The sequence below is a fragment of the Nicotiana attenuata genome, unplaced genomic scaffold (genome assembly GCF_001879085.1).
Source record: "Nicotiana attenuata strain UT unplaced genomic scaffold, NIATTr2, whole genome shotgun sequence".
Classification (NCBI taxonomy): Eukaryota; Viridiplantae; Streptophyta; class Magnoliopsida; order Solanales; family Solanaceae; genus Nicotiana; species Nicotiana attenuata.
Genome location: NW_017670422.1, coordinates 347,753 through 358,045, shown reverse-complemented (window position 1 = coordinate 358,045; position 10,293 = coordinate 347,753). Strand labels below are relative to the sequence as shown.

The following is a 10,293-nucleotide window of genomic DNA, read 5'->3' as shown; positions in this document are numbered from 1 at the left end:
AGTATAGTGTTGGAATATGTGTTAGGAGTGTTTATGTGAGATAGTAAAGGTTAATATGGTCAATTCCATAGCTAATTAATGCTAAAAGGTGGATTTCTTAATCTGTGTGAAAACATCCAAAAAATCACTTATTTTGGACCGGAGGGAGTAGTATTTAATATGTCAAAATCTTTCCAATTTTAATGAACCTTGAGCAAACTATTGATGTCAACGTCGGTATTTTCAATTTTCCATTTAAAGCATCGAAATTTGTAGTTAAAAAAAAAGTAATAATAATCAAACTCACCAAAGATGCCGACCGGACAACGCGATTATTATAGATTATTTTATAAAGATATTTACAATGCTTGCTTTCAGCGGCGTTGCATGAATGAAGCTTCCTTGCCCTAAGTGGTCATTAGCAAGCTCTTTGGACATCCCATTTCTTCCCAACTTGCTTAGTAACAAATATTTTTTTCAACTTCTTGCATCTTGGTTGGTTTAATTTGTTGACATATCCATTCTTAAGAAGAGATTTCTGATTTAAGAGAATGACCATACAATGAAACCAGTCTATATATATTATTTCATCCCACAAATTGTATTACCGTAGCTAGAGGAACTTTAGAGCATATTCCTAAGATTGTTTGAATTCTTCTGCAGCTCTAGAGCTACATATTCCAATCATGTTTATTAGTTTTATTTCGAGGAAATCTTCCACGGGGTTTGCAGTTTGGGACTGTTACAAATCCATCTTTTAGTCCAACTACAAAATTTATAAGCATGTTAAAGACTATGGAACCATTACTCGCCAAGCTACTCAACCAGAAAATAAACAGAAATACTCTTTCTTAACCAGCTACAGAAATATGCTTTATTTGAAATCTGTTTATCAGATATATCAGAGACCAGAAGTGTACAGCTTATAAGAATATGCCAAAAGTTAGAAAATAAATTCACATTGCCTGTGATGCAGTCAACCTAACACTTTTTTAAAACCATTCCCACTTTATGCGCAATCTAGAAACTACTAAAGGGAAATGCTCATCCTATGGCAAGATTAGCTTGCGACATAGCAAAAGTTACCTGCAACATTTGGAAAAGGAAAGGGATGTTGTTGATACATGTTTATCTAGAGAGATAACTAAACCAGTGACCAGATCCGGAAGTTGACAGAATAAGATTCTTTTGCTGCAATCTCTTACATTGGCCACACAAAACCACTTTAAACTGATAGGCTCAACCCTGATAGAGATGAATAACAGTTTCTTAGGCACCACATAAGAATTTGATAGATCTCTTCAGGCAATTAGATCAAACACCTATTCCTGTATACCTTCATATGAGCTAGCTTGTTAATGTTTTTTCAGGGCATTCATTTTATCCCTGAGGTAGTATAGCTTTGCCCTCCTCACTTTTTTCTTGTCCAGCACCTTCATCTCCTTTATGTTCGGCGAGTACCTGCAAATCATCGAGTCACTTACAAAAGAATAGGAGTCCAATCTTGTGAAAGCTCTGAAACCAAATCATGGAGCACCTCTGATAATTGCGACTGTGAGAGATATTCACATATTTGCAGGAATCTAGTGTCAATTATGCATAGCTAAAAATATTTAGATGTAAATTGTGCAGGTTAAACTATAACTTTCTAAATATAAATGAAAATAAGGGGTGCACTATGAGTTTAATGAAAAAAAAGTGTAGAATGCTCAAAAAGGAGGAGAGGAGGTGGGGGCCTCACGCAGAGGCGAAGTCATGATTTTAATTTTATGGGTTCTGTTGACAACTTCAAGTACTAATAACTGGGTTCTAAATTTAATATTTGTAAATATTAAATGAAATTTTTAACACAAATACACCGTTTGAGCAAAAGCTAATGCGCTCGGCCAAACCCGTACTCGGGCTCCTAGCTCTGCCCCTAGCCTCAAGGTTCAAGCATTTCGCAAAAAGCATAAGAGTTAAGTTAACCCACTTCGCCAAACACAAATAGGACGAAAAAAGACAGATGATGAAACATACATAGGGAATAAAGTAAGAAAAGTAACTGCTGCTACTTCCATGCTAACCTTCTGGTAAAGGCCATACTAGCTCTGATCACCATTTACTACCAGCCACATTTTTTAAATGTAGTTATGATATAACAGAAAGCACCATTATGGTTTCTTTTAAAGAAAATGTTTAGGCACCTAAATTACCAAATGTTAAGACACTCAACTGTGAAAGCCATCTCCTACAGAGCAAATGAAATCTCCAGATTAAACTATCTCTCCAGGTAAAACTGACCCATCATGTTATCAACACTCTGTCCGCCGTCTACTTACCGTGACAGAGACAGATTGTAACAGGAATTGTGCCAAATAAAAGTCATTTGTACTGAAGTGCACAAATTAAAATCAATTATAATATCAGCAAAGGATCATTCCACGATGCCATGCCAGCATCGATTATTATTAGAAAGCATCCCGCTTGTGAGTTCTCTACCATAACAGCTCTTACAGCAATTACATCAATCAGGTTGAAGCAGAGGATCACTGTCGAAACTTTGATTTGCTCAACAGTGCAATAACATAAGGAAATAGCATCATAACCTAAACCTAGCAACTGCAGGAATTAAGTGACAACCAAAAGAGCATTCATTTAAGAATGTGACAAACACATAAACAAGCAGATGAGGACTTACAGATGAAATAGGTTTTCAACCCCAACTCCAGCCACAAGTCTTCTTAATCTGAATGTAGTATTTAAACCTGCATTGCGCCTTGCTATCACTATGCCTTTGACAATTGAAACACGTCTCTTGTTCTCCGGCACTTCCTGCAATATAGCCATCACCATACCACCAGCAGAACATCAGTTTTCCTTTTTCTTTTTCCTAAGTAATATACTTTTTTTTTAAAAGAAGGAGCAAGCACACATGAAAAATATATGCAGGACTTTCTTTCTAGAAAATCAGTCCAATCATACTATACATGTTGGAGGACCATTTGGTCAATCTGGTTGTTAAATAGGAATTGAAAAATAAGACATGATCCATTTTAACAGAAGCTTCTGTACCACTTTGAGCTGGACAATATAACCAGGCTTTATATCAGGTATCGGACTCCGTGCCTTTACTTCTTCAACAGCTTCTTTGTCAAGAATCTACATTGTAATAGAAATAGGACATTCATTAGACATTGAGGATATCTGAAGTCTCTTAAATTTTAACAAAAGGAAAAAAAGGGCAAGAAAATAAACCAAAGAGACAAAGGAAACTATAATTTTTAGGAAAAGGCCCTATCTTCTATACCTGCATTATATGTGCTGCTGTTTTATCAAGCCTCTTAAATTTGATACGTGGAGTTGCCAAAGAAGAAGCATCTTCAGGAACTTTGTCAACTGAAGTAGCACCCATTGTGAGGAACCTCCTAGGGAAGTTTGGGACCATGGTAGTGTCTTGTGATAAACATGATCTAGAAACCTTGTAAGGTGATGCCAGCGACTCTTGGGAGTAATGCTTAGAGTGAACAGACAAGTTCAATCTGGACTCGAAGTTCTGACAGAGGTTGCAAGTTCAACAAATTAGTTATCAAAAGAGAAAAATATCAATTTTATATAATGCTTTTTTTTTTTTTTTTGATAAGGTGAAGATTATCAATTTTATATAATGCTAAAACAGTATTGCTTCATGCCTGTACAGAAAAGAACCACCATAACATGTAATATATTCCTTCCATTCAAATTTGACAATGCAAAAGGCATGCAGGTCCATACTCCATAAACCACAACATGTCCTTATAGAGCTTAGTGGCAACGTCCACAACAAATATACATCTTCAAACCACTTCATATAGAATATACTGAGATTCAAGCATGTCTGAATGTGCACATATGGAGCTTAGAAACATTCTAGATTTCTAGCACAACTCATACAGCTTTTAACCAATCCACATCGTCATTAAATCATAGGTACTTAACAGACTCCAAAAGTTCAATGAAAACACCTTTTTGTCAATAATATCAAAAAGGAATTATCAAAACAATAAATATAACTACAGTATGCTGGAACAAATAAGAACAGGGTTTTACGGCCTCAGAAAAGATCCGGTTCAACATGGAAACTCTGAAGCTCTCTTGGTTCTCTTGGCTTGATGCAGCACTCGAAAGAAGTGCCCCACCTCGTTTTGCATTTCAGGGTTACAAGGCAGTTATGGGACATGTTTTGGAAATATTTGGCATGTGGTGGACCATAACAAGCTCAATTTTAGTCTTGTAGCAATGCTGGAATAGAGAGGGGCTATGCAAGAATCTTAAAAACACTATACCTCAGACAACTTGGTGGAGGACTGTTTGGCTTGAAATAAATATCAAATATTGTTTTAAGCAATAGAAGAAACATACATAGCCTTAAACATAGATGTATTTTTTTGCTAGTTTTCTGGTGCAACCCAGTTATAGAAACAATAGGAGACTTGCACAAATTTTAAATTATGCCTGATGCACGGACCTAGTGCAAGTATTGATAAAATCTCAGTATTACTTATTAAACAAAAACGATAGATATCTCTTGTATGTCAGTCATTCACATTTGGGACGACACTAACGATCAAATACAAGTAACAAGCAGACATCATTCAAGATTTTCTTCAACAACACACGCCATACGCCCAACACATTGTTCATTGTAATCTCATAGTCAATATAGAAAAAATTAGGAAGATGAGAGTGATAAGAACTTACTCCGAGCTCGACTTCCTTCTTTGTAGAAGCATTACCTAATTTACAAAATCCAAATAAAAGAATTTCAACTCATTAGCATCGAATATAAAATCAATACATACAACCTCAAAACGAAAAATACAAAATCAGAGACAATCCAGGATATTATGTCTCGACAGCACCCACTATTTCATGGCACACACACGTATTCAACTAATGAATGACAGTGAGGTAAAGATGTGAACAATACTAGCGTACCAAAATCAGAGCTAAAATGCCGAAGATACAGAGCAATGGAGGGACGAAAGATCTCCGAAATTGGAGATGAAGGCGAAACAGAAGCAGTGACGAAAAGGTTGCATTTTGGAGGGGACAGGGATGGGGTTAGCGTTCGGAGCTGCGAAGAGAGTCTTCTCCACATTTCTTCAGTGCTCTAATGCTTCTAGGGTTTTTAGAGAGGTGATGGAATTGGAATACAGAGTCGCTTGCGATTACCGCCGGTAGAGCGGCGGAGGATGGCGGTGTTTGCTGAAACTGAAAGCGTGTGTGTGGGTTCAGATTTCAGAAGCAGTAGCAATTTGGGTTTTAACGCGAATATTTTTGTCAAAAAAGTTTCTCAAAATAAATCAAATAATTTTCTCGAAATTATTTTAAAAACTAGTAGTAGGTATAATTTTTCGAGAATTAATTCCTAGTCCAAATGCAGGTACAATAATTTATTCACAACTAGGGTTAGGTTATTTTTGGTCAGATAAATTAAACCGAAATCATATTTTTAGATTTTTCACGGACCAACTTAATATGACTACTATAAGAATTAAAATAATACACAGATTATCAGAATATTATCTTTGATATCTAATGCCTAGTTTTTTTAATCATTCAAAACATGTATTTAGTTTTAATTTTGAGTGTTTATTTCCGGTATACTCTTGGCTATATTCTAAGTTAATCAATCTTATGTTTACTTTTTATCGGATGTGATTAAAGGTGTAATAATTAAAAAGTTATTTATCTATTAAAGAATCTTTTAAAAGAAAACTTAAAATTAAGTATGCTAAAAGTTGATTAAACAAATAAATAATTTAAGTCTTCAGTTCCTTTAATAAACATGAATTTCATTTGTGGCTTTTCTTATAAGTTTGAAATCAGTACTACTCCATATCATAAAAATGTTATGAAGCAAACGAGAGCTAATAAAAGCATGTTTGGCCAAGCTTTTCGGAGGCAAAAAGTATTTTTTTTTTTGTTAAAAAAGTACTTTTTAAAAAATTTAATGTGTTTTGGCCAAAAAAAAAAGTACTTTTGGCCAACAGCAGAGGACACCACTTACCGCGACCTCCGAGACTGCCAAATATAAGTTGAGTTGCTCGTCCGATTTTAGAGTATGAAGCAACGGTGGGATCGAAAGATACCGCTTTAATTCTTCCAATGTCTGTTGGCATTCTAGGGTCCAAATGAAATTGTTCTTCTTTTTGAGTAGTGAGATGAACTTGTGACTTCGATCNTATATATATATATATATATATATATATACTACCATCAAATACATGAATCATGTAAACTTTTCAAATTCGTTTTTGTCTTTTTATTGGTTTTTTCTTCTTTTGCTTTAATAGTTCTTTTTTTCTTTTCCCCCCCCCTTTTTTTTTTTTTTTTTACTTTCTACCATTATTTTAAGAAGTAAAGATATCAAATAAATGAATCATCTTGTAACTTTTCAAGTTCTTTTTTGACTTTTCTTGTTTTTGCTATTTTCTTTGACTAATCTTATTTTTTTATTTCTCTAAATTAATAAATCTCCTAGAATTCGCCCAGTAACTTTAATAGATTCATCTCCTTGAATACTTTGTGCAAAATGAAAAGTCCTATCTATTAGTATAAATAGAATTCTTCTCCCTTTTTCTTGTACAGATTCTTCTTCTTTGTCTCATATTCCTCTTTAAAATAACAAACTAACAATCAGTACAAGTACTTTTTCTATAAGGTATATTTTTTTTTGTGGTGTACCAATTTATTATACGCAATATCTAGTATGTACTTTTATTTTTATTCTTTTCTAAAGTGCTTGCATATACCAATGATAACACTGATTTCTTATAATACGTGTGATTAATAGCTGAAATTTTTTCCTTTGATGCTCTTATTTTTTGTATCTTTCTCTTCTTCTTTTTTTGATTTAGTTCTCTATTTATTTAATATTATTAACCATATGTTTAATATTATTATTAACCACATGTTCTTAATGCATGAAAGAAAATGAGCAAGAAAATGACAGTGGATAACAACTCTGAGAAGGCTAAATGTGATGCAGAAACTACACAACTATTTTTAAATATATGTGTGAAAGAAATTTTAGCAGGAAATCGTCCTGGAACTCACTTCAGTAGATTAGGAAATCATCCTGGAACTCACTTCTAGTTATGCTTTATGGTTATTGAAATCTATATTTGACTTTTATTCAAGTTACTAATATTTATTTTGAAATATTGAAATTTTATGTCATTGTACTTAGGTGATTTTTGAATTTAATTTTTTTATAATAAGTATATAGATTGTTGTTCAAGTAATTTTATTTTATTCTTTTTCTTATAGATATGTCATTCACAGTAAATAATGATGAGCATGTTGATGAAGTCCTTATAAATGAAGTAGATGACAATGATGATGTACTAGATTTGGTAATTTTCAGTGTAGCTCTCGCATCAAAATATTATTAAAATTTTGTCTAAAAACTCCATGCAGAACTTCTCCTCATACAGGATTTTATTTCATCAAAGAGATACTTGAAGGGCATGATAAGAGATGTTATGAGATGTTTAGGATAGAAAAACATATATTTCTTGACGTATGCAAAACACTAAATGAACAATATGTTTTGAAAGCAACAAGAAAAATGACCACAGAGGTGATGGTTGCTATGTTTTTACTGGTGGTCGAATATGGTGTAGGGAATCAAATGATTCAAGAACGATTCCAACACTCTGGAGAGACTGTTAGCAGACATTTTCATCATGTTTTGATAGCATGTTTGAAATTGGCTATGGATATTATTAAGCCAAAAGATCCAACCTTTTCTGATATTAATCCTAAAATAAGAGAAGATGACAGGTATTGGCCATATTTTAAAAATTGCATTGGATCTATAGACGGCACACACGTGCCTTGTATTGTTCGCTCTAAGGAACAAATCAAATACATTGGTAGAAAAGACTTCACTTCACAAAACGTAATGGCCGTATGTGATTGGGACATGTGCTTCACATTTGTATGGCCTAGGTGGGTGCACATGATGCTAGAAAATTTGATCAGGCACTTAGAAGGCAAAACCTTAACTTTCTTCATCCCTCATCGGGTAAGCAATACTAATACTATGCCTTGTGTTATTTAATATGTAGATTTTGTTTTTATTCATCTTAATTAACTCTTTTTTACGTGGTGTAGGTAAATATTATTTAGTTGATTCAGGCTATCCAACAACGATGGGTTATTTAAGACCGTATAAGGGTGAGCGGTATCATCTCCCAGATTTCAAGCGCAACTCTAGTTTTAGAAATCCAAATGAAGCATTCAATTTTTTTTACTCCAGTCTTCGATGTACAATTGAAAGAACATTTGGAGTATGGAAAAATAGGTTTTCTATTTTACGCTCAATGTCATCTTTCAAGTTTGACACTCAGATTCATCTTGTTACAACTACCATGGCTATACATAATTTCATCCGACGACGTTCTTCTACTGATAAGGAATTCAGCGATTATGATAATGAAGACATTACTGCAGAGATTGAGGAAGGAGATGGGTCTTATGTATTCCTTTAAAAATGCAAGACAAGTCTTCTACTATTATGGAGGCGTTGCGTGATAGAATTAGAGATGAAATTATTGAGAAATTGTCACGACCCCAGTTCGGCCTCCATGAACTATCATGACGGCACCTAGTCTCTACGACTAGATAAGCCTAACAAATTGCGAAAAAAGAAACAACAGAATAAAACAAAAAAAACTTGCGGAATAAACATAGTGAAGGTTTAAAGATGTCGCTCGGTATATACAATACAACTCTCAAACTGAAACTACATTTCCCAAAAACTCGGAACCTCATGAAATCACAAACTGTGTAATAACTACAGTGTTCTAACTCCAGAGTGTCTAAACAAGAGTAAATACAGAAGGGCTAATACTATGAGAGAGAATGGAAAGGGACTCCTCGGTCTGCGGACGCGGCAGACATACCTCGAATCTCTGATGGATCACCCCGCCTCAAGGGTAGTAGCGCTGAGTCGAAGTACCTGGATCTGCACATGAAAAACATGCGCAGAAAGAGCATGAGTACACCACAGCGGTACTCAGTAAGTGCCAAGCCTAACCTCGGTCGAGTAGTGACGAGGAAGGTTAGAGCCCTACTAATTATAGCTGAAAAAAATGAGATAAAATAGCATAGAATACGACAATATAATTAAATGCTAACAGTGTGAAATAACATAGGACTAAGAATAACAACAACTATTACAGAGGCAGAAGTAATCACGGAAAGAATACGGCTCAGCATAGAGATAACAACCGGGGATCTCCCAGGATACCGTCCTGTAGTCCCAAACATAAATATCCAGTGGGATCTCCCGGGATACCGTCCCGTAGTCCAACTCATAGTGCGCGGGGATCTACTGGAAATCCCGATCCGTAGTCCCAAATATAAATACCCAGTACTGGGGGAGTCAACCGGATGCAGTCTCGTAGTTCCAATATAAAAGTGCAGGGGGAGCTCCCGGAATACCAATCCGTAGTCCCAAAGTAAATAGGCAGGGGGATCTCCCGGGATACTGTCCACACACAACAGCAACACGAAGGATACTCAATTCAATTCCAATTTCATACCAAGGTAAAACAAGTATTTCTAACCTAGCATGCTGCACATAACCCAAATAAGGTAGTTTGAGCAAGTAAAGCAATTAAGTCAATTAAACATGCTTCCCTAAGCTAACAGCGGGCTTAAATTACAAGCAGTATAAACAGGAAAAGGAATCACAATTATAGTTACTTAATGAAAATGGATTTTCAACAATTAGCACAAGTACGCACTCGTCACCTCACGTACAAGGCATTTCAAATATCAACAATACCAAATCCTAAGGGGAGTTTCCCCCACACAAGGTTAGGCAAGTCACTTACCTCGAACCGGCTCAAAATCAACCCGAAACCACGCTCTTGCCACGAGTACTCGACTTCAGATGGCCCAAATCTATTTAAATCAATTGCATAATGTAAATAACACTTCAAGTAACTAATTCAACTAATTAATTATAAGCTAATACGCAAAATTAGGAAAAATGACCAAAAACGACCCTCAGGCCCACATCTCGGAATCGGATAAAATTTACAAATTCAGAATCATCATGCTCTCAAGAGTTCATTTATACCAAAATTATTCCAATCCGACATCAATATCCAGATCAAAACCCAAAAATAAGGCCTAAGAACTTTTCTCCACTTTTCCTCTATTTTTCATCCCAAATCCGAAATTAAATGACAAAACTAAGATTAGATTATAGGAATACAACTAGAAAGGGATTAGGAATCGTACCCACTGATTTCCTCTTCAAAATCCTCCCAAAAT

General features: G+C 35.0%; 1 protein-coding gene across 2 annotated transcripts; it reads right to left on the bottom strand.

The window, feature by feature from the left end:
• Positions 1-826: 826 nt before the first annotated feature.
• LOC109239209 (50S ribosomal protein L19-1, chloroplastic-like) lies at positions 827-5,276 on the bottom strand. 2 transcript variants are annotated; one of them, XM_019405737.1, is made up of 7 exons: positions 4,936-5,276; positions 4,699-4,733; positions 3,269-3,514; positions 3,034-3,120; positions 2,660-2,793; positions 1,316-1,440; positions 827-1,224 (listed from the first exon to the last, which is right to left on the bottom strand). In XM_019405737.1, exons 1-6 carry the CDS (start codon positions 5,096-5,098, stop codon positions 1,335-1,337), a joined length of 771 nt encoding a protein of 256 aa, XP_019261282.1. In that variant the 5' UTR covers positions 5,099-5,276; the 3' UTR covers positions 827-1,224; positions 1,316-1,334. The 2 variants fall into 2 exon arrangements, with proteins under 2 accessions (XP_019261282.1, XP_019261281.1); XM_019405736.1 differs by having other exon boundaries at positions 827-1,440.
• Positions 5,277-10,293: the final 5,017 nt, after the last annotated feature.